This window comes from Pleurodeles waltl, chromosome 12 (genome assembly GCF_031143425.1).
Source record: "Pleurodeles waltl isolate 20211129_DDA chromosome 12, aPleWal1.hap1.20221129, whole genome shotgun sequence".
Classification (NCBI taxonomy): Eukaryota; Metazoa; Chordata; class Amphibia; order Caudata; family Salamandridae; genus Pleurodeles; species Pleurodeles waltl.
The window spans coordinates 432,297,791-432,323,932 of record NC_090451.1 but is presented as its reverse complement, the minus strand read 5'-3'; the positions used below and the strand labels follow the sequence as shown (position 1 = coordinate 432,323,932).

Here is a 26,142-nt window from a genome sequence, read left to right as displayed (position 1 = left end):
CCCTTCGCATGCTTAGCATAATCCTCAGATGGATCCCAGTCAAAACCAGATAAATCGTCACCCAGGCCATCGTCACCAGCTGCCTTGACCATGCCACTGCTCTCAATGCAGGCATCTCCTCCCAGCTCCTCAAAACACTCCAGACCATAGAGAATGTGGCAGCCAGACTTAACCTGGACCTCCCCAAATGGACCCACATCACCCCCACCTCAGAAACCTCCACTGGCTCCCCATCCAGAAGAGATGCCAGTTCAAGATCCTCATGCATGCCTACAAATCTCTATACAATCAAGGACCATCCTACATCAACCATCAACTGAACTTCCATCTACCCTCAAGACACCTGCGCTCCTCCTCTCTAGCTCTTGGGCACCCTCCTCCCGTGTTCGGCTTAGCCACAGCGAGAGCTGCTCCTTCTCCTACAACTCCACCAAGACCTGGAACGACCTGCCCCCTCTCACACACCCCCACCTCCGAACAGCACCCTCCCTTGCAGACTTCAGAAAGAAACTCAGCACCTGGCTGTTCGATGGAGACTTGCCACCCTTAGCACCCAGATACCCCTAAGGGTGACTGTGCTGTGCTTAACATATGCTAATTGATTGATTGATTGTTTCATTATGCCTCTGTTAACACAGGTACATTTCTGGAGTTCTCCAGCTTACACTTCACAATTTCCTGTAACTGCCAGCTAGTATACTGCGGTTTTCTAGAATGGTCAAGTTATGGCTCTGCATTTATACATTCCATAATGCCCTGTTTGCTCACTTTTCCATCCACTAATTGCATAGTAAGCATGGATGTTGATTCCCCAAATTGCCAGAGGTAGCGGACGTGACATCACATGCTCTTTGTCCTGCGACAGTATCGCAGTTGATTACATCACATATAACCACTCCAGGTAGCATTACAGGAAGTAGTGTTAAGTAACCTGTGATCCTGATAATATCATAGGTATGGACATCACTAACATCACCAGAACACAGTTAAAATCATGGATAGTACAATAACAAAAAAGTGACCAAGGAAATGATTTGCCATATAGCCATCCTATGCTGCATACTTACAGCCCCCAGCGTCCAATTACTGCCCCCAATGAAAGCCACAGCACCACAAGAAAAAGAACAACTATGGCTGAAAGGCACAAAGATCAGGAACAGCTGTGGCTGTAGCAGTGCAGGCTTCAATTATCCTCATAGGCTTCTGCTAGGGGGCTCGGGGAATATCCCCTGAGAAAATGTTGAAACAATGGGATTCCATTTCACACAAATTGGCTCAAAACCAGTGGTGTGCCAAAGCAATGCAGCCTAAAGCTACTCAGGAGTTGACCCCATTTTCTCCTAAATGTGCAGTGGTTGCCCCTGATTGCCAATGGCTACAGCCTGAATAAAATGGGTATACCCCCTTAAGCCAAGAATTACATACAGGATGCCACTGCTAGACTTTTGCCAAGAGTTACATACAATATGCCATTGACAGAATTGTTATTTTCACTCACACACTTGCTCACATGCTCTCTCTCTCACGCACACCTCCACGCTCACTCTCTCTGACTTAAACTTTTCACATTGTCCTTCTGACACACTGTTGTTTCCCAAAAAGCCCCTAATATTTACACTTCATGAACTTCAAAAGGCTACAGTTATCACAATGCATAGTGTTTGCTTGACTCTGTCTAGTAAGGGTCTGGGTTTGTTAGGTTAGGGGACTTTACTGTGGTCAGTCTTTTTGTGGCACTGATGGTTTCTCGTTTGGATGATGGGTACAAATTCTTGAACTGCTTACAAAGGAGAAGACATAAGCATAGGCTAGACAAGAACAGGGTCTGTTCCAATGGTAGGAACCAGAAGGCCTGAGTAAAGGTATCCTGCCTGTTTTACTCTCCCAGATGTTGTACTTATTAGCAGTTATTTGATGCCTCCTGCTGTTGACATCAGTGGGGACAACAGCAAGAAGCTTACATATCGCTTTGGGAGAATGAATCCACCATTAGATAGTATCCAGCTGTAATGCCTCAGATCCCGAGTACAGGTGTCATGGAAATTGCGGCATTGAGGATAACCATTCAGGAAAGCCTTCTGAATTTCCCTTCAGAAGGGAAATAAATGCTTGTCCAGTGCAACAATGGGAAAAAGATAGAGGCTTAGATCATCTGATGAACAACATTTTGGGGTTTCTTGAGCAACATATTGCTCACGGGTTACACGTTGGGTATCACTGGCCCGTTTGGTTATGAAAGGGACAACCCTTACTGCTAAGACTGAAGGATGGACAGTCTGTCACCTCTTGTGTACTTCCAATAGTTCTCCATGCAATGGAAGGTTCTCCGGCTTTGAATCGTTCATATATTCCAATTGATAGCATTATTCCCTGTAATCAAGCTGGAAATCCCTTGTAGAAATGTCAAAAAAATGGAAATAGGACATAAATATTCAATAAAGCATTATTTGTAGCCAATCTATCTCATTTATTGGTCCTGCCAGGCAGCCAGTGATGGTCAGAGGTGTGGTGCCAGGCTCCCCTTAGAGGACACCCTATCTCAAATTGCCTAACGTGTTCATGGCTTGCACCCATTTGCTAATGGGAGGTTTGGGTGCTTCTCCTTTCTTATTAAGCTATGAGACCCTGTAAGTTACTGAAATCCCATAAAATGACCAGAAGGTGTTTAATGGAAAGAGATAGATCTTTGCTTATTGCTAGCAGGACTACATTTCCTGTAATTAATTGACACCCACCCTAGAACTCAAAATAGAGATCTTGTGTCCACCAACCAAAGCTCTATTAAATGTAGAAACGGCAAATAGAACAGAGTTGGAGGGTCTCAAGTGACATGATAGGGTGATATAAGCGTAGCCAGCCGTTCAGTATCAAAATTGTTTATTTGTTTAAAACTTTCCATCAGTTAGTACATACAACACAAACAGTTTGCCATTCAGTAGCATTAATGTATCTATCGTAATCAGGGACACTGGAATTATGCAGTAGGGGTGGACCAAATTATGCATCAGGGCTGACTAAATTATGTGGTAAGAAAAGGAAAAGTGTGCGGCATAATGCAGCACATTCTGTGATGGCATTTTTTAAATATTTTATACATGTTAGTGCAATCTGGGCAATGGTTTCATCTCATTAGTACTAGTTTAACATCCAAATACAGAAATAAGCAACAGAAACGTGACCAATAAACCTTTGATAAGGGCTCCTACTGCACAGTAACACTGAGTTTTTAATAACATTTGGGGGGTCATTCTAACATTGGCGGGCGGCGGAGGCCGCCCGCCAATGTTCCCCCGTCAAAATACCGCTCCGCGGTCACAAGACCGCGGAGGGTATTTTGAGATTTGCCCTGGGCTGGCGGGCGGCCGCCAAAAGGCCGCCCGCCAGTCCAGGGCAAATCTACCTTCCCACGAGGACGCCGGCTCCTAATGGAGCCGGCGTAGTGGGAAGGTGCGACGGGTGCAGTTGCACCCGTCGCGTATTTCAGTGTCTGCTTTGCAGACACTGAAATACACAGTGGGGCCCTCTTACGGGGGCCCCTGCAGTGCCCATGCCATGGGCATGGGCACTGCAGGGGCCCCCAGGGGCCCCGCGGCACCCCCTACCGCCATCCTGTTCCTGGCGGGAGACCTGCAGGATGGCGGTAGGGGGTGTCAGAATCCGCGCTCCGCAGCCATGGAGGATTCACCCGAGCAGCGGAAAGTCGGCGGGAGACCGCCGACTTTCCGTTTCTGACCGCGGCTGAACCGCCGCGGTCAGAATGCTCGAGGGAGCACCGCCAGCCTGTTGGCGGTGCTCCCGTGGTCGGTGACCCTGGCGGTCACCGGCCGCCAGGGTCAGAATGACCCCCTAGGTCCTTTTGAGCTAGAAAACATTTGTTCGATGGCATGTGTAGCTGCAGATACACATGTTGTGCATAGCCCGCCATCTGGTGTTGGGTCGGAGTGTTACAAGTTGTTTTTCTTCGAAGAAGTCTTTCGAGTCACGAGACCGATGGACTCCTCCTCCTTTGCTTCCTTTGCGCATGGGCGTCGACTCCATCTTCGATTGTTTTCTTTCCGCCATCGGGTTCGGACGTGTTCCTTTTCGGTCCGGGTTCGGAACGGAAAGATAGTTAGAAATTCGGAAAATTACGTCGGTATTGTTGCGTTCGCGATCGGATTAGATAGAATCGACACCGAATCGAATCGTGAAGAGCTCCGGTAGCCCTTCGGGGTAATTTCGATCCCCCGTCGGGGCCTGGTCGGCCCGACCGCGTGTAACATCGAGGCTCATGGAACGGACCCCGTTCCGATTCTGCCTTAATGCCACAACAAATACCCATATACAGACCAACATTTGGTCTGTAACCTGTGCCTGTCGCCCGAGCACAAGGAAGAAATTTGTGAGGCCTGTCGCGCGTTTCGATCCCGAAAAACGCTCCGTGACCGGCGAGCCAGAAGATTACAGATGGCGTCCATGCCGACAGGACACCGAGAGTTCGAGGAACAAGGAGAAGAAGAGGAAGCCTTCTCTATCCATGAATCGGACTCGGAGGAATTCAACGTCCACGAAACAGTAAGTTAGACGTCGAAGCCAGCACACAAGAAAACTGACAAGGCCCAGGGGACGCCACTGCCAACAGGCCATGGCTCAACCCATAAAGTCGGTGACCGCCCATCGGCACCGAAAAAGGCCGAACTGGTGCCGAGATCGTCCGACTCGGGTCGAGACACAGGCACGCAGCAATCTCGGGACTGAGAAAGTGCTGCCGACAAAGATCGACGCCAAGACATCGGAGCCGAAGCTGCTCGACGCAGAGACAGCGGCACCGAGGAGGATCGACGCCGAGAAGTTTCGACTCCAAAAAAGAGAAAAGTCGCCTCGGAGCCGAAAACGAGTAAGGACATAGTTTCGGTGCCGAAACGACCGGCAAGCGAGCCAACAACCAGCTCATATTCAGAGGAGCAATCACTGTCCTCTCAATTGCGCAAACATAGATTCGAGGAAGAGTTACAGTCCACTGAAGTAGACCACACTCAAAAGCGGATCTTTATACAGAGTGGAACAGGGAAGATCAGCACCCTTCCCCCTATTAGGAGAAAAAGGAGACTTGAGTTCCAAATACAGGAACAAGCACCACAAACAAAAGTGGTGAAGAAGGTAACTCCGCCACCCTCTCCTCCACCTGTAACTTACATATCACCAGCACAGACTCCGTCACACTCACCAGCTCACACCACCATGAGCCAAGATGACCAGGACGCTTGGGACCTATACGACGCCCCAGTGTCAGACAACAGTCCGGAGGCGTATCCTACCAAGCCCTCACCACCAGAGGACAGCACAGCGTATTCACAGGTGGTAGCTAGGGCAGCAGAGTTCCATAACGTGTCGCTACACTCGGAACCTGTCGAGGATGACTTACTTTTCAACACCCTCTCCTCCACCCATAGCACCTACCAGAGCCTGACTATGCTCCCAGGAATGCTAAGGCACGCAAAGCAAATCTTCAAAGAGCCTGTCAAGAGTAGAGCAATAACACCAAGGGTGGAAAAGAAATACAAAGCACCGCCCACAGACCCTGCTTTCATCACCTCACAACTCCCACCAGATTCGGTTGTAGTAGGGGCAGCTCGCAAGAGAGCCAACTCTCACACGTCAGGCGATGCACCACCTCCGGATAAAGAAAGCCGCAAGTTCGACGCAGCCGGAAAAAGGGTCGCAGTACAAGCTGCAAACCAGTGGCGCATCGCTAACTCTCAAGCGCTCCTAGCGCGATATGATAGAGCCCATTGGGACGAGATGCAGCACCTCATCGAGCATCTACCCAAGGATTTACAAAAAAGGGCGAAACAGGTGGTTGAGGAGGGACAAAATATCTCCAATAACCAAATACGCTCCTCTATGGATGCAGCTGACACAGCTGCAAGAACAATTAACACAGCAGTAACCATAAGAAGGCACGCGTGGTTACGAACATCTGGCTTTAAACCGGAGATACAGCAAGCGGTGCTCAATATGCCATTCAATGAGCAACAATTGTTCGGACCTGAAGTGGACACGGCAATTGAGAAGCTAAAAAAGGACACTGACACTGCCAAGGCCATGGGCGCACTCTATTCCCCGCAGGGCAGAGGCACTTTCGGCACCTTCCGCAAAACAACCTTCAGAGGGGGGTTTCGGGGTCAGGCCACACAAGCCAGTACCTCACACTCAACACCATCTACCTACCAGGGACAGTACCAAAGGGGAGGCTTTCGGGGCCAGTACAGAGGAGGACAATTCCCTAGAAACAGGGGAAAATTTCAAAGGCCGAAAACACCTGCAACCAAACAGTGACTCACAGGTCACTCATCCCCTCCACACAACACCAGTGGGGGGAAGAATAAGTCAGTATTACCAATCTTGGGAGGAAATAACAACAGACACTTGGGTCTTAGCAATTATCCAACATGGTTATTGCATAGAATTTCTCCAAATCCCTCCAAATATACCACCAAAAACACAGAATATATCAAAACAGCATTCAGACCTTCTGGAAATAGAAGTTCAAGCATTACTGCAAAAGAACGCAATAGAACTGGTACCAGGTACACAAATAAACACAGGAGTTTACTCACTGTACTTTCTAATACCAAAAAAGGACAAAACACTGAGACCAATCCTAGATCTCAGAACACTAAACACCTACATCAAATCAGAACACTTTCACATGGTCACGCTACAAGAAGTGTTACCATTGCTAAAGCAACAAGACTACATGACAACCTTAGATCTCAAAGACGCATATTTCCACATACCGGTACATCCCTCGCACAGGAAATACCTAAGGTTTGTATTCAAAGGAATACATTACCAATTCAAAGTATTGCCGTTCGGTATAACAACCGCACCAAGAGTCTTTACAAAATGCCTAGCAGTAGTAGCTGCACACATCAGAAGGCAGCAAATACACGTATTCCCGTATCTAGACGATTGGCTACTCAAGACCAACTCACTGACAAAGTGTTCACACCACACAGATCAGGTCATACAAACCCTCTACAAACTCGGTTTCTCCGTCAACTATGCGAAATCACGCGTTCTGCCGTGCAAAGTACAGCAATACCTAGGAGCAACAATAGACACAACAAGGGGAATAGCCACTCCAAGTCCACAAAGGGTTCAAAATTTCCAAAAAGTTATACAAACCATGTATCCAACACAAAAAATACAGGCAAAGACGGTATTACAACTCCTAGGCATGATGTCCTCATGCATAGCCATTGTCCCGAATGCAAGACTGCACATGAGGCCCTTACAACAGTGCCTAGCATCAAACAGTATAAATTTAAACAAAGGGCGGCCTTTCCAAGACCCAGTGCCACAATACGTGATAACAACAGATGCTTCCATGACAGGGTGGGGAGCACACCTCAATCAACACAGCATCCAAGGACAATGGGACGTACATCAAACAAAGCTGCATATAAATCACCTCGAACTGCTACCAGTTTTCCTAGCGTTAAAAGCATTCCAACCCATCATAACCCACAAGTACATTCTTGTCAAAACAGACAACATGACAACAATGTATTATCTAAACAAACAGGGGGGGGACACTCGACACAGCTGTGCCTCCTGGCACAAAAAATATGGCAATGGGCAATTCACAACCACATTCGCCTAATAGCACAGTTTATTCTGGGAATCCAGAATCAACTTGCAGACAATCTCTCTCGAGATCACCAACAGGTCCACGAATGGGAAATTCACCCCCAAATTCTAAACACTTACTTCAAAATTTGGGGAACACCTCAAATAGACCTTTTTGCAACAAAGGAGAACGCAAAATGCCAAAACTTCGCATCCAGATACCCACACAGGCAGTCCCAAGGCAATGCCCTATGGATGAACTGGTCAGGGATATTTGCGTACGCTTTTCCCCCTCTCCCTCTCCTTCCATATCTAGTAAACAAATTGAGTCAAAACAAACTCAAACTCATACTGATAGCACCAACATGGGCGAGGCAACCATGGTACACAACACTGCTAGACCTATCAGTAGTACCCCACGTCAAGTTACCCAACAGGCCAGATCTGTTAACACAACACAAACAACAGATCAGGCATCCAAACCCAGCATCGCTGAATCTAGCAATCTGGCTCCTGAAATCCTAGAATTCGGACACTTAAACCTCACCCAAGAATGTATGGAAGTCATAAAGCAAGCTAGAAGACCATCCACTAGACACTGCTATGCAAGCAAATGGAAAAGGTTTGCTTGCTGCTGCCATAATAATCAAATTCAACCATTACACGCATCTCCAAAGGATGTAGTGGGTTACTTACTACACTTACAAAAATCGAACCTGGCCTTCTCTTCCATTAAAATACACCTCTCAGCAATATCTGCATACCTGCAGATTACCCATTCAACTTCACTATTTAGGATACCTGTCATTAAAGCGTTTATGGAAGGCCTCAAAAGAATTATAACACCAAGGACACCACCCGTTCCTTCATGGAACCTCAACATCGTCTTAACAAGACTCATGGGTCCACCTTTTGAACCCATGCATTCTTGCGAAATACAATTCCTAACCTGGAAAGTTGCATTTCTCATCGCCATCACATCTCTAAGAAGAGTAAGTGAAATTCAGGCGTTTACAATACAAGAACCTTATATCCAAATACACAAAAATAAGGTAGTCCTAAGAACCAATCCTAAATTTCTACCAAAGGTTATTTCACCGTTCCACTTAAATCAAACGGTAGAACTACCAGTGTTCTTCCCACAGCCAGACTCGGTAGCTGAAAGGGCACTACATACATTAGACATCAGAAGAGCACTAGAGTACTACATTGACAGAACGAAAGAAATCAGAAAAACAAAACAACTGTTTATTGCATTCCAAAAACCTCATACAGGAAACCCAATATCAAAACAGGGTATAGCCAGATGGATAGTTAAATGCATCCAAATCTGCTACCTTAAAGCAAAAAGGGAGCTGCCCATTACACCAAGGGCACACTCAACCCGTAAGAAAGGCGCTAGCATGGCCTTCCTAGGGAATATTCCAATGCACGAGATATGTAAGGCAGCCACATGGTCTACGCCTCACACATTTACTAAGCACTACTGTGTAGACGTGCTATCCGCACAACAAGCCACAGTAGGTCAAGCCGTACTACGAACTCTATTTCAGACTACTTCCACTCCTACAGGCTGAGCCACCGCTTTTTGGGAGATAACTGCTTACTAGTCTATGCACAACATGTGTATCTGCAGCTACACATGCCATCGAACTGAAAATGTCACTTACCCAGTGTACATCTGTTCGTGGCATTAGTCGCTGCAGATTCACATGTGCCCACCCGCCTCCCCGGGAGCCTGTAGCCGTTTGGAAGTTATCTTCAACTTTGTACATTTTGTAAATATATTACTTAAACCTTAACTGGTACATACTTATTCACTCCATTGCATGGGCACTATTACTAACACACACAACTCCTACCTCACCCTCTGCGGGGAAAACAATCGAAGATGGAGTCGACGCCCATGCGCAATGGAAGCAAAGGAGGAGGAGTCCCTCGGTCTCGTGACTCGAAAGACTTCTTAGAAGAAAAACAACTTGTAACACTCCGACCCAACACCAGATGGCGGGCTATGCACAACATGTGGATCTGCAGCGACTAATGCCACGAACAGATGTACACTGGGTAAGTGACATTTTCATTATATGTCAAATGCGGCAAATTACTAATGATGCTGAAACCATAGCACTGCAAAATCACATAACCCAAGAGGCCCTGATCAGAAAACCTTTACAGAGGACACAATTTTGAAAGAGCAGCATCATCACAATTTAATGAGAATGCATAAGAAAAACAATAAACCTTTTATGGGTGCATAAATGCAGAATATCATTCAAGCATAAGTATTCCACTCCCTTGAGCTGTTATTGTTATTCATTTTCAGACTGGGTCAGGAGATGACTCTCATGTCAGATGTACAGAATCCCCCCCTTTAACCATCTCTGATTGGAAGACCAACAGCAATGGATAAAACTTGCTACATCCAAAATCACACTAGAGTGCTCTTTCAGGAAACAATATTGCACATCCTCCGATAATATTCCGATGTTGTTGTAATTAGAAAGGGGATACAGCCACCTCCTCCTAACCTGCATAAAAAATAGGCAAAATATTAAAAAGTGAACAAATGTTTCTCTGGTGTATTCAGGACACATCCACTGACATAATGAGCCTTAATTACAAGCCTAGCTTCTGCTTTGTTATCCTAAAGACAAAACCTCTAACCTAAAGTGGACCTATAAAGCCCTTATTTTCTAAGGGAACATAAAATGTTCACAACCATGTTAGGTTTAATTTGGTGACTTTGGCCCAGACTTTCCTAAAGTGTGAACTTACACTCAACAGTCTCAATCTTTTCCCAAAACTTTAATTGCTGTAGCTTACCATCTGTTATGAATATAGACTCTGGTTTATGCCATATATGTGCCATAACCCTGACAGGCTTCTCTGTCATTTAATTGTTTGACTCTTTAACAGAACCATTATCAGGCATTTGAGGATCACCAAACTATTATTTCTATAAAATGATTGAACACCTGATGTAGGTGCATAAAACTGTGCCATCTGCATGCAAAACTAGAGACGGGGTGCAGCATGATATAAGTGAATCTGCATGGAGCTTTCTTAACTTAGTGTGTCTGCTATTAAAAAAGACATACAAAAGAAATAGAGCTAAACAAGGCCATTACCTCACTTACCTTTTGTTATGGGTAGTCCATCTTTTAAATTGCCATTCAAGTCAAACTTTACCCTTGCTATGCTATGATTATGCATTAATATTAATTTGCTCTATTAATCTCAGGCAAATAACCATAAACTGCATAGGCCTAAATGTTCCCTCATGGCTACTGCATCCTGTGCACTCTTAACATCGAAGCATGAGAAGAAAAAGCAACTTTCCTGAAGGTTTCCAAACATTATTCTCATGGCAAGAAAATAAAATGCTTGGCCAATGTTACTATTAACCTTTCAGAAACCAGTCTTGACATCATATAAAAGCCCCCTTAGAGTACACACCCCCGTTGAGTCTTTCTACAACCAGGTTTCCAAAACTTCTTCCTATAACATCTAGGAGTGATATAGGACAGTTGTGACCTGACTCCAATTGAGATCAGTTTTTATGAATCTATGTCTATGTCTATTAATTTCTATCTTCCATGAACTTGGACCCATATGTAATATATGACTCACCATCCAGAGGATAAAGGCATTTGACTCAAAAAGCTCATGTTTTCAAAGATCAGGTGATGTGTAGCCCAGACCGACAAATTTACTATTTAAAAAACAATATATATAGCTATACATACTTCTGCTGCAGTAAAAGGTTTGATACCCTCTAATAGTTCTGCATCTCTCTGAACTAGAGCCTCAACTGAAGCATAAAGTGATGAAAATTGCCCAAATGGCTGATATTTCAAGATCATGGCTGACAGGATTGGAACATTCAATTAAACCCCACAAACTAACTGTGTTCCAAATCACCCAGTTTCTTGGAGGACTATATGCAGATTTAACCAATTGTTCTGCTTGGAATTAGCTTCTCTCTTTGCATTTAAGTATTTTTATCAGAGTCCTCCATTAATCACTTTTAGCCAATACTCCTTCCTATGTAGCAAATATTGGGGGCTCCTAATTTGCAATCTTTATCACACAGATGAGTGAAGCCCTTGTAACACATACTTTTGTCCTTAACAGCTATTGTGCCAACCGTCCTAGAAATAACTAGGCCTGCCTCTGCCTTTACCAACATAAAATTGGGCAAACTATCAGGTTGGAGCTAATGTGGGCTAATTAGATGAAGATGATCAAGAGCCAGTGTGTTAGGTTGTCTTTAATGAAGGTGAGACAATAGCCATACATGGCATGGTGGATCATAGAAAGATCTCCAAACAAAGCAAAGCAGGTGTTAAGCAACCAGTGAAGCCAAAGCAGTAACAGTTTTGTGTGGCAAAATCAATGGAGCCAAAAGCAATGCTGGCAGAATGGTTCTATATTACCTGTAGACAATGAACTCACAATTTAGGTAATCAAAGTAAATGGTTGTGGAATACTTGATCACAAGTCCACAATGCCCGTGATGGGTCCATATGCACCATTATGATTTGAGGAGATCACTTTCCAGATGTGCCACATGTGAAAAGAATACAAAACAATTACAAGGGATAATTCTGCAGACCAATTAGGCTCTGAAAAAATTGAACTCTTAAGTTTGTGAACCAAGGAGACTGGAGTAGGACAGAGGTGAGTGTTGTTCAATCTATGGAGAGTCAGCCATGCCTCATTACATTTTTGCTAATTTTGGCAGTATTTAGTTTAAGTCATTGAAAGAATGAAGCTGATACCACATCACCATCCAACCAAATGATAAATTGGGTGTTATTAACATCCATGTACAAGCAGAAGCCACATGAGGGGATAAGAATGGCCAGTGCTTCAATAGGGATATTAAATGGGTGAAGGAACAAGACTGACCACAAGGAACCTTCACAGTTCAAAGGCAGAGTAGAAGAGGTGAAAAAAGCCAAGCTGACACATTGGGAATGATTTGACAGAAATGATTTGAACCACATCAAGGCTAAGCTAGTAATCCTGGCACATCACAAGTGAGCCATGACACTGCCAAATCACCTGGAATAAGGTCAGTGAGACCATTCCATTCCCATCCACCTCTCTGTCTCTAGTCATCCACAGCTTCTAGGAGAACTTTAGCAATGCTATGGCCCAAACAATACCCAGTTTGATAGAATTAAGTAAACCCGATGATTCTAGAAATGTGCTTACCTGTTTTGAAATGTATTCATCAATTAGTTAGAATGAAACTGATGATGGTTCTGATGGTTTAACACCAGCCTTTTGTAAGATAGGGAACACTTGAGCCTGTTTGCAATGATGGAGAACCATGCCTTATTTGAGAAAGGAGTTGCTAATTCAAGTAAGTAAATCAATAAATCTCAGAGCTGATTCCTTTTAGTGCAGCAATGCAACATAGTTCTTTAGGGGAGCCTGATTTAAGACCTTTTGGCACTTACAAGCAGGGTATCTCAGAGCTGTTTCTTTTCAGTGCAGCACTGGAACACAGTTATTTAGAACAGCCTTATTTAAGATTTTTCAGCACTTGTAGGCAAAGCATCAGAAGGAATCTGGAAGCACTCATGGTGGAAACTTTATCGTCGAAACACTGACTCAGTGTGTTGGAGAAATCCTGAGAAAGAGGCAAAGTAGGGTGAAAGGGGTTAGTAAGCTTACAAACTGCATAGAACACCAATTTATGACTGTTCCTCAACATTGAGAAACTTTACCTCAAACCATACTACATCACAACAAACTTGAAGGATACTACAGTTAAGGATCCCTCAATTAGGAATTTGATACTCATTGCATAGAACTGTATATTGCTACTAGTTCACCTATCTTTCAATATATATTGCACTACTCTGATTGTTTTTTCACTAAATGCTTAATTAAACGTGATAATTAATATAATACAATAATACATTATATACTACATATACACACACTACAAACTTACAATACATACAATACAATAATACATATAATACACTGATAATTAATATAATACAAGTGCAATGGTTTTGACAATGTAACAAAGTGAAATATGTACCTATATTCCAAGTTGACCTTAAATGTGTATTTTCACAATTGCCAATAAAAAGATGTGAAAAAACGAACAAGAGACTTTGGTTGAGACACTGTTGAAAAGGCCTTCACTAAATCAGAACAATCAGAGTCACAACAGGGAAACACATTTTTAACGTGCCATTCCCCTCAAGACTTGCTGAACTGAGCAATGCTCTTTCAGCTGCAACTCCATGTTCAACACAATAATATCCTTGAGTAAGTACAAATAGTATTTTAGTCAGAACATAGCACAAGTCATGTATTGTTTGAGTTCTACATTATCATTAGAAGAAAACTGAAAATCGTGTCCAGGAGATTTGATTCTACCAATCTTTTCCATTAATGTTGTTGATCAATCATCGTATCCAACACCTACCTTGGAGCCACTCCTTTCTCTCTGCTTGCCTCATGTATGACAGGTATCATGCAGGTATCTCCATGTCCCTTATTTAGAATCTATCACCGTGTCATCTGTTTAGAGAGTTCTTCCAAGACACATTTCATTTGCCAATTTTATTCACTGTTTATTTATTTTACAGTCATTTCTCTCTGATCAGACTTGCAGTGGTTTTCCTTTATAGCTACGACTAAAATACCCAAATTACATTTCAGCCCCTGAAAGAACCATGTGACATTGCAACAAAATTCAGGGAATATCTAACAGGCACTGTGTGAGGAATTGCAGTGTATACCTGACACTGAATCTTAGTCACAGCACTATGGCTAATAATAACCTCTCTAGACGTTGTGAACTGAGCAGTTTTTCTTGACTAAGCAAGAGCCCATCTACTTCAGAGGATCACACCTGCACAATGTTGCACCCCCATTTATCTTTGCACATAGTTTGTTAGTGGGGGATGACACTATAAGTGACGAATTTCAGTCTGTGGCTATTTAATTATATTTTGGTAGTGTTGCTTTTTGAACACTTACAATTGAAAAATAAATGAGAAATTTACGAGACCTAATATGGATTGAATAAGCATCATTTAGCAGTGTGCTCCCTTTTTTTTGCAAAGCATCATTTAAAGACTGCAAACGTAATGTCTGCCGTTGTGAGAAATACATGTGGCAAACTACTCATTGAGCTTTTTCCAAACAAAATTGTGAATACTTTTACCCATTATCCCTTCAATTTCAGTGCCACATTATGATGACATGCATCGCTCTGTAAAGTCAGAACTTTAGGCTGTAGATAACATTGCCGTTTTATAAAAGAGGCAGTCCTTAAATGTTTGCAATATTTATATTGCAAATCCGAATGTTACTTACACCCACTACACAAAGGAACATCCAGAAATATTTATGGTGTCAATGCTAGGGAATGCACTGCCAGATGTATTTTTTACATTATGCTAGCTTATTGGTATTTACACACCAAGCCAATGTTTTACTCAACCCTTTTGCTGCTAGGCCTCTCCACCCCAATCCAGTGCAAAACCTTTTTTGGGCTATTTGGGATAGCTTGCGCTTAGGCTTCTATAATGTTTGGTCCACAAAAGCTATCCACTACAAATTTGCAACCTTTTTGTCAACATCCTGGGGATTCTAAAGGTACCCAGGGTTTGTGGATTCTCCTGGAGGGGACCGAAAAATTATCCACAATATTGCCAAAATGTTGCTAAATTTAGTTTTTGGGGGGAAAAACAAGCAAAAAGTGCTGCAGATGAAAGTGTCTAGTTTTTCCTTACAAATGTCATTAATGAAAATCACCATTTTCCCAGCCTTCCGGAACAGGCAGACCTAATTCAGAAAAACAGTTGTTTTAACACAGTTTTGGAATTTAACTGGAAGATAGCCCATTTTTCCTATTTTTGTGCTTTTAACCTTCTTCCAGTTTGCAGTGGAAATGGGTGTGAAACCCATGGTGGATCCTGGAAAGCTATACATTTCTGAAAACTAGACAAAACTCTAAAGTCAGCAATGGATCCTTCGTTTAGCTTCTTCAAGGTTTTCTCAACGAAACTGAGTGTTAAAATAAAACAAATGAACATAAGTGGAAAAACCTGCCATTTATGACAAGATTTTCAATTGTAACTTCATCACGATGGCTGATTTACAAAAAAAAGTAATATACCATTACATCTGCTACACCATTATGGTTGTGGGGATAGATAGGATTTGGGGTTTTTCTAAGAACTTGAGGTATCCAGAGCCAATAACTGAGCTGCACTTTGCGATGGATTTTCACAGTGTATCTGGTATAGAGCAGTTCATATGGTAAAATATCAAGAGTGAAAAATAGGTATCAAGGAAACCTATGTATTTTCAAAATGAACGCAAGATATGGCATTTAGAAGCAGCAGTTATTTGCACATCTCCAAATTTGTAGGTACCCATACTAGTATGTGAATTAGAGGGCATTTCTCAAAACGTCTTCTTTCTTACACACTGGCTTACATTTAGAAGGCACAAATGCAGAAAAATACAATTGCTAATAACATTTCTTCTACTATTATGTGTTCTCTTAAATCTTACAATAAAAATGGTACCACACTTGTGTGGATAGGGCTAGTATTGGCTACAGGAAAAGCCCAAAACACAACATGGACACATCAAATTTTACAACTGAAAACTGACCCTTTTTTTGCAATGTGTCTAGCTGTGGATTTTGGGCCCTTCCTCAGCCGGCAAATACAGAAACCCAGCAAATATGTACATTTTTGAAAACTAGAAACCTAGGAAAAACCTCAATGGGGTGACTAGGGGAATCCAGAATGGGGACATGGCACTGCCAATGCTAAGCAGCCCCCACTCCTACTATAAAAAAAGTAATCCTTGTGCTTAGTGGGCTTTCTGTCCCTTGGGAGGCAAATTGGGGTAATTGCCCCCTTCTGCCCCTCCAGGTGGGGGCCAGAAAGACTGTATTATTTACATTTTTAGGGGCAGCACTAGCCCTTGCCCAAGAGTCCACTCCCACCCTCCCTGGTGTCTTGTGGATGGATTCCTGCTTGGGGATCTCCCTTGTGTGGTGATACCCAAGCAGGGATCCATTAGGAAAAGGTTTCCTTGGAAAGAGGAGATTCCCCCCTTTCCAATGATACTCCTCCCATCTGAATCGGTGCTTGGGGGGCTGAGGTAGCACAGAACCGATCAATGTAAAACCTGAGCCTTCCTAACATTTGGAAATTCTCAGGCTATAAAGAAATTGTATCATGTTTAATTGTGTACCCATGTGCCAATGCTAACATGCTTATGTTGCATTTTTATTGAGAATCCCAGTAGCAATTCTTTCATGATGGAATTTTCAAAATGTTATATTTATGGTCTTCAATTTTCTTAGTGGCTCAGCTTTACTGAACAATGTATGTATTCTGCTTACAAAATTCACTCCATTATTTCATGCACAATTTTGGTGAATCTTCCTAACTGAATCACTTGAAATTCAAAATATTAGATATGAAGCATTTACAACAATTTTCAAGATATGTAAAGATTATAGAAGACTTGTGCCTATTTGTAATGTTAATGTTTCATAATATTTTTTTTATTTCAATTTCCATCTTCCAGAGTGTGTTATCCCAGCAGCTGCTGAGTACAGTTGAAAACCTGCAGAGTGCACTTCTGATGGGAAAAATGCCTGATGATGAACCCACTGTCCTGAGGGCCCCATCCGTTACCATGTACATAAACAGGTAAAGCAGACATGAGATGATTGGCTATCTCTCGGGTATGAGCGCTGTTAGTAAAGTCACTGCCCATGTTTATATGCATGTTATGTATCTCATAAGAACATATGTGGAAAAGGGGTAACTTCCTTCTAACATTCAATTACACCAATACCCATGTCACACCTACCTCATTTCTTTTAACCTCCCCTTTAAACCTTTCATCCTGTTTTCTGATCTATATCTACCTGACCTTTCTTTCATATTCCTGCACATTCTCTTGTCCCATCTTCCACACTTTTTCCTCTACTCTTCTCCCTTCCTCCACCTGTTACTGTTCCTTGACACACCTCTGTACTTTACCGTCAGTTTCCCTTACATATAGAGAGGCCAAATGAAAGGACAACAATGTGTTATAGAAAATGTTGTAATTTTACTTACTATAACACAGCTAATCAAAACAAACACCTACAACACCACCAGCTTACCATCAAAGACCTCAATACTACTCACATGAACCACTCCACCAACCCAGTGGCCACACTGTCTTGCCCCTGGACTTGGATAGGGAGACACCAACATTGAGACATCCAGTGGCCCAATGACAATACAACCTATCAAACCATTCAACTCATCACTACTCAATACCTCTTCACATCACACCAACTAACACCACATCACTTAAAATTTTGTCATATTATATATTATACCCTATTCCGCAATATAATTCCACTCCTCCCAAATCCTACACCGTATAACCCTGACCCATGCTATCAGGCACTTGCGTTTTAAAGACAGAGACTGGTCATACAGCTAGACAACCATAATATAGTACATGGCACACCATAACATATGACATCATACAAGAGCAAACCACTTAATTGTCCATGATGCTGTACCATTACACTCTCAAACTGCAAATTCACACCAGCCCACACAATTAAATGGAGCAACCTTCTCACACCTCTATATCATAACACAACACAACACAACACCTCAACATACCCAAGACACACTATCAAACAACATTAGTTTGGGGGGTGTCATGCAAAGGTGATCCTGTGGCCAGAGCATACTGCACCATAGTGGCCATATTATTCCAGATCGCTACACTCTTCTGCAGTATCTAGTAATGCACCATTTGACCACCTAAAAATGTAATTTCATGCCTGACTACTCTTTCCATCACCACATCATGCTTCCTCCCCAGTCACCTCACAAGATATCATAAGGACTAACTTACCCTTTCACTTACAGCACCACCCACCAGATCATAAATTCCCACTGCCACACCAAGCCACTCACACCTTTCCTCACCACATTCACCACAGCATGCAACATAATTCTCAACACTCTAGGACAGTGATCTTCAAACTATTTAATGCAGATTTAATGCAGCGCTCCCCCAGTGGGAAAAAAAATCATCAGGCCCCCCATAGAATTTTTCACAATTATTTTATTAAATTGGCAATGTTGCAGTTAAGTTCTGTTACCGATTTAAAATTGCAATCAAATACATGATTGCCAAACATATTATTCTTGTCAGACAGGCTTTACTGACATGTAAAAGTATCCAGTGTGATTATTAGAGATGGGGGTGAGGGGTTTGAAGAATATTTGAAGTCCCTTCTCTTTTGACACCATCTCCTAGCCAGGATATAAATGACAAAAGATGTTAGCGATGGCCCGTCACAGAGGGGTTTACTGCCGCTCACTAAAACAAAACACTGTTATCAGTACAATGCTTCTTTTGGCCAGAGTCTGGCACCCCCCTCCCCCTGGGTTCATTTGAGGCCCCCGTAGGGGGCCTCGCCCCCCAGTTTGAAGACCCCTGCTCTAGGACAACAAAGACACCACTTCAATTGTTGCATATTGCATCCCATGTGACTATACTGTTTCACACAATAACACATTGTGCCACAGTGACCTGGTGCATGAACCAAGCCCATCCAAACACACTACATACCACCACACAATACTCAAACTTTGAATTTGAATACTAATATGATTTAGCCATGTCTAATGGCTTTTAGAAATGGTGGATGTTGTGTTACACAAAAGGCTACAGCATAACACCTCATAACATCCTCACAACATGACACTCTCTATTAATACAAGTGTCCTCAGCTATACCACACAGGAACCCTCCACCAGAGCACCATGAGTCACCCTTTACAAGACATCCAAAAACCAAATACAAGTTGACAGACTGGCTTGAAATGGATTTTATTCAACAACAAGGAAAGAAATCTGGGACTTGGCCATCCAGTTATCAAACAGAGAAAGGAAGCAGTTAGCGAATGTTCTTTCTGAAAGCATTTAAACATCGTGGTTTATACACGGATATTCAAATCACTAAGCATAGTTTGCAGAAACCAAAATTGTAACCATAAAGAAAAATGATTTAAAAAATCCATCTTCTTGTGATAACAATTATAGATACAAAAGTACATCTTTAGGTAATAGCCACCAAAGAAATACATGCATGTTATTGTCAAGGGTTTATACAATTGAGAACCACATGTAATATGAGCATCCATTTGCTCCCTTTTGCCTTCAACCTGTAATTGTTTACGGGTGAGTTGCCAATCTACGGTTAGCCATGGAATTATTTGAATTGATAAATTGACCCTCTACTGGAAATCTTATATCTCATTTCCAGTGGAATGCATTGGCTCAGACTCATGTTCATTAAGTAGCCCAACAGTGTTACTGACATAAAGACCTAAAGAAAAGACAGTGAAGCTTAGTGTCCAAAAGAAATATTAATAGTGGGGTCACACCGTATTGGCAGGCCTCAGCCACAGGTGGGGCTGACACCTGGCCCAGGGGACAAGCGTACTAATTGCATTTGGGGTTTTGATTCAAATGTTTTGTGCTCTTTCCTGGCTTGCCAGAGGTTAGCGCGGGTGTCTGGATGGCAGGCAGGGTGACAGGAAGGGTAATTTAAGCCGTGGGTTGTGGAGAACACCCACATCGCTTCCTGAAGAGCTGTGCCCCTGCCAACTGACGATGCGACCTGCTGTGCCAGACTTCAGCTTCTTTTTATGAACACAAACTTTATTGTGTTTTTTGTAGGTTCATTACAATAATCATTCTATGCTCAAGTAAGTATTACACCGTAATGGAAGAAGACATTATTATGGCATTGAGCATGCTGCATGATTCGTTTGAGAGAAATATCATATATTACAGTTATTTTATATGCTATAAACCATCCCCCCTCCCACCTCTCTAAGTAACTGAACATGTCACCTAATATTAAGTGAGGAAGTGGTCTATCATGCTTGGAGGCATGTAGAAGTTGGGTATTAATGTATTGGGAGAGTATGTGGTGGATATGGCGGTGGTTCCATTGTACCTGAGGGTACTGTAGGAATAATTGTCTAGCCCTTACCATCTGATTTTGCATCCAGTGCTTTCATGCCTCCCATTAGTGCATTCTATTCAAGCCAGATGGTTTTTTTACAAAGACCTCTGTACTCCTCCCTCCGCAAGGTGGCGCTTTTAGCTAGTCCTCAGCGTTCCACCTTTTCCCAACAGTGGTCTACCCGTGGAGCCCATGGGGACTCCCAATGTCTTGTTCTGAGTCTGGTCAATTACTCTGGATCCCTGGGGTCTGGGGTGCAAAACTAAAAGGCATTGTGTGAGGGTGTTCCATAGATTTAGGTCTGTGATGTCTGATATGGCTGCAGTGATACCTACCCAGTAAGGGGCTACATCTGGACTGGCCCACAACATATGGAGGAGGTCAGCATCCGAGCTTTTACAACGGGACAGGTGGATGTGTTGGTGGAGAACATTGTGTTGATCCTGTGTGATGTTAAATGTGCCCTGTGTAATGTGGAGAATTGGATAAATTTGAATCTTGCATTATGTTGCAATATCTGGGGGTATTCTAGGATTCGGGTCCAATTGTGGTCTGAGAGTTCAAGTTTCAATTCAGTCTACCATTTGAGTTTCAGTGAGCTGAGTGAGGTCCCTGAATGTACCCTGATCCTGCGATAAAACCAAAGGACTAGATATCTGCCATTGCCCATACTGTGTAACACCTGAAGAAGTTTGTGCGTAGGTGGCTCCGACCCGTTGGGCTTCCTGTGCCTCCGTACATAGCAGAGTATGCTTGCATGTATCAGAAAGAGTTTCAGGGAGTCCATGCAGTTGTACAAGGCTGGCATGCAACATCAACACACCATCCTGCAATAAACAGCCCATTGCCAACTCTGCCTCGCTCCCGGGGAGCCAGTCGTCACACCATCAACGTGCCTGAGGCTGTGGGGAGACCGCACAATGGGACATTTGGTGCAAAAGGAAGAATGGTGGTGGTGTATTTCAGTGGCATCTTCCAGTAGGTCATGGCCACATGAAATAAAAGAGGGGTGACCCGTGGCCATGTCTTGCCCGGACATATCAAACTATGTAACTGGTCTTTGTTCAATTGTTCGGGGGTGAAAACAACCTCTGACAGATTGCACCTGGCCAACCATTAAGACAGACATTGTAACTGCCCTGCGATACAATAAGCCTTGAATGGGTTGTTCGGTCTATAGGTATTCTCCACCCTGTGGAATCCTGACAGATTCGCTGTGCTATGGCTTCAATCGCCAGCATGAACAGGAGTGATGACAGGGGGCACTCTTGCAGGGTCCCACTGGACAGTTTGCAAGAACTTGAGATGAGACAACCAGTTCTAGTTCTTGGTGTCCGCTGTGTATATAAAAGACTAACTCACTGGATCTAGGCCTGGGGTATGCCATATTGAGCTAATATAGCTAACATAAAGTCCCACCCCAGGGTGACAAAAGCTTGGCAAATATCTAAAGATATACAGCCCACATAGGGGTATTTTCCTTGTGCTGCATCCATTGTGCTGTAGGTGGTGTATATTCAGAGAGGTATTGCGTCAGGGAACAAAACCACATTGATCTGTATGAAACAGTCGTGGGAGCAGGGGGAGTAGCCTATAGGCAAGAATCTTACAGAGGATTTTATATTCTGTATTTAAGATCGACAGTGGTCGATATGAGGTAAGCACTGTGGGTTTTTTCTGGGTTTTAACAGGGATGTTACCAATGCTTCCCTAGTGGTAGGTGGAAGTATGCCATCCTTGTAGAATTTTTCCAGTCGTGGGACTAGTTGCGCCGAGTATGTGGAATAAACCTCTATAGGAATTCCATCTGATCCAGGAGTTTTATTTCTAGACAGTTCTTTAATGGTCCCACGTATTTTGCCAGCTGAGATAGGGGCCCCAAGGGTCTCGCTACCCCCTCCGATACCCTGGGTAGTGTTACCCAAAGCAAAAATAAGGCGGTATCTGCAGGGTCCGGAGGGTTTGGGGTGGTGTATAAGGTGGTATAGAAATCTTTAAAGGACTCATTGATTCCGTTTTGTGTATTGCTCCCCCCAAAGGCAGTCTGTGGCTGGATAGGATAGGAGTGGGTCTGACTGAATCAAACGTGCTAGTAGTATCCCTGATTTGTCCACCTCTGTGTGTGTTCTTTGGGTGTATGGTCAATAATCGATTATGCGAAGACACTCAAGGAGCTTTGCATATGTAATCCAAGATTCACGTGAATCGTGGCAGCCTCAGCATCCTCGATTGCAGCCTTTTCAAGTGAGCCCAGTTTATCCTCTATGCGTGTAAGCTCCTGTTCAACCTCCCATCTGGCTCCCACCACCTCCGTGACCGATGTACCCCTAATCATCACATTGAAAGCTTCCCACTCCACTAGTGGAGAGGAGACAGTGCCTTCATTTTCAGAGAAATGTGTATCTATTGTGTTACAAGTGTCTCTCTAAAGATAGCATCTTCTTAGAGGACATTTGTAAGCGCCAGGTGTGATTCGGAAGCGGCATATAGCCCCATGATAGCATCATCCCCAGCAGGTTATGGTTGGAGATCATCTTTCCCAAGAACGTGGCACGATTTATGCTATATTGGATGTGTGCAGGACATAGGATTCTGTCAAGCTGTGAGTGCAATTCATGTGGGGGGGAGTAAAATGAGTATTCTCTTTCTCCTATATGTCTACTGCACCACACATCCGAAAGGCCCCAGCCTGCCATCCATTGTCTCAACCCCTCCTTGGCTTATCGCACCAAGGCCATGCCAGGCAGGGGTGGATGGGATCGATCTGGGGTTGTATCAATGACAGTGTTAAAATGACCACCCAGTACCCAGGGTTAGGTGCATATATACCTCATAACACAATGGGTTCGCCATCTAGGTTTCTCCTAAACAGGACATAGTGCCCCGGGTGTTTACCCTTGCTTCCAGCACACTGAATGGGACACCAGCCTGAAGCCAGGTCACAGCGCCCCATGCAAAAGGAGAGTAGGAGATGTACAACAACTGACCCCACCATTTCCTAAACAACTTCTGGGCCTTGGGTGTAGTGAGATTAGCCTGCTGTAGGAATGCTACTTGTGTTCAGTGCCTATTCAATTGTGCCAGAGCCCTATGTCTCTGATATACTGATCCCACTTCCTGCACATTCGATGTTATTATATTATATGCATTTAATTTTCCTGCCATCAATTCCCGCAAAAGACCACCGTCCTCCCTCCGAACACCCATGCTCCCATGTCCTTCAGCAATATGCCTCTGATTAAGATAATATTAAACTATAAATTCCCATCCCAAAATACTCAGTCCAACAGTAACTAGTTGTTGGACCAAACTGTGTGAACAACCAAAGCATATTAACCAATGGTAAACAATTGTATTCGCTTTTGTTAAGTCTCTGGTTTCAAGAATGGAATGCCAAAGTCTTCTCCTATCAAGCCAACCGGGCCCAGGGCCCTGAATTATATACACCAAATATACATAATCATCAAGACCCCATGCAGCATTTATGGGGGTAAGGATTAAGCTGCATTTTAGGGCCACAGGTTATTGATACAGTATGTCGACAGGGTCTAGATACTCCCCCCATGATCATGATCTACCCTTCAGTTTGTGGCTGGATCAACAACTTGCAAGAGAAAAACATGTTACTCATACAGTACTCACTTCCCTTAACCCAGTAGGTCATGTGTCATTTGTGGAGTGATCAATCAATCAAGGATTTATAGAGCGCACTAATCACCCGTTAGGGTCTCAAGGCGCTGGGGGGGAGCTACTGGTTGTAGAGCCATGTCTTGAGGCGTTTCCTGAATGCCAAGAGGTCTTGGGTCTGGCGAAGGTGGAGCGGTAGGGAGTTCCAGGTCTTGGCGGCTAGGTGAGAGAAGGATCTTCCTCCGGCGGTGGTGCGGCGAATGCGGGGGATGGAGGCGAGGGCGAGGCTTGCGGAGGGAAGATTGTGGGTGGGGGTGTGGAAGGTGAGTCTGTCGTTGAGGTAGGCTGGGCCTGTTTCATGGAGGGCCTTGTGTGCATGGATGATAAGTTTTGATACTGGTAGCCAGTGAAGGTCTCTGAGGTGGGGGGAAATGTGGTCACGGCGTGGGATGTCCAGAATGAGGCGGGCGGATGCGTTCTGGATTCTTTGCAGCTTTGTCAGGAGTTTGGTTGTTATTCCTGCATATAGGGAGTTTCCGTAGTCCAATCGGCTGCTGACCAGGGCATGGGTGACAGCTTTCCTGGTTTCGACGGGAATCCACTTGAAGATTTTGTGGAGTATGCGGAGAGTGTTGTAGCAGGAAGAGGAGATGGCATTGACCTGTTGAGTCATGCTGAGTGTGGAGTCCAAGATGAAGCCTAGGTTGCGTGCGTGGGTGGTGGGTGAGGGCGCGGTTCCTAGGGAGGTGGGCGACCAGGAGTCATTCCAAGTTGAGGGGTTGGTGCCAAAGGTGAGGATTTCTGTCTTGTCTGTGTTTAACTTGAGGTGGCTTGATTCCATCCACCTAGCGATGGCGTGAAGTCCGTTGTGGAGGCTGTTCTTTGCAGTTGTAGGGTCTTTCGTGAGGGAGAGGATGAGCTGAGTGTCGTCTGCGTAGGAAACTATGTTGATGTGGTGGGTTCATGCGATAGTGGCAAGGGGGGCCATGTAAACGTTGAAGAGCGTGGGGCTGAGCGAAGATCCTTGGGGAATGCCACAGATGATTCTGGAGGCTTCTGACAGGAACAGTGGGAGGTGGACTCTCTGGGTTCTGCCTGAGAGAAATGACGAGATCCAGTCGAGTGCCTTGTCGCGGATTCCAGCGTTGTGGAGGCGTGTGCGGAGAGTGTGATGACATACTGTGTCGAAAGCTGCGGAGAGGTCCAGGAGGATGAGTGCTGCTGTTTCTCCTTCATCGAGCATGGTCCTAAGGTCGTCTGTGGCAGCAATGAGTGCAGTCTCAGTGCTGTGGTTTCTGCAGAATCCGGATTGGGAGGTGTTGAGTACCTTGCTGTCTTCCAGGAACCGGGATAGTTGGCTGTTTACGATTTTTTCGATGACCTTGGCTGGGAAGGGGAGGACGGAGATCGGCCGGTAGTTCTTGGGGTCGTCTGGGTCTGCCTTTGGTTTCTTCAGCAGGGCGTTGATTTCTGCGTGCTTCCATCTTTCTGGGAAGGTGGCTGACTCGTAGGAGCTGTTGATGGTTTTGCAGAGGTGGGGGGTGATGATGATGTTTGCCTTATTGAAGATATGGTGTGGGCAGGGGTCCAATGGTGATCCGGAGTGGATGGAGGCCATGGCGGTGGCGGTGTCCTCTATGTTGACGGGGTCCAGGTGTGGAGGAGGTAGGTGTTGCCTGGAGCGTTGGGTTCTTGGGTGTTTGTAGTCAGCTGGTGGGTCTGGGGTTTGAAGCTATTGTGGATTTCTTCTATCTTTTGATGGAAGTGGGTTGCCAGTGAGTTGCAGAACTCCTGTGATGGCGGGGGTTCATTGGAGTAGTTCCTGGGGGTGGAGAGCTCATT

At 44.2% G+C, this 26,142-nt stretch overlaps 1 protein-coding gene across 1 annotated transcript in view; it reads left to right on the top strand.

The window, feature by feature from the left end:
* Positions 1-26,142, top strand: part of LOC138267136 (polycystin-1-like protein 2) — an 835,832-nt gene that overhangs the window by 421,167 nt on the left and 388,523 nt on the right. The window contains exon 19 of the mRNA XM_069215990.1: positions 17,206-17,330. Coding sequence (XP_069072091.1) covers positions 17,206-17,330 — 125 coding nt within the window. The remainder of the gene's footprint in view (positions 1-17,205; positions 17,331-26,142) is intronic.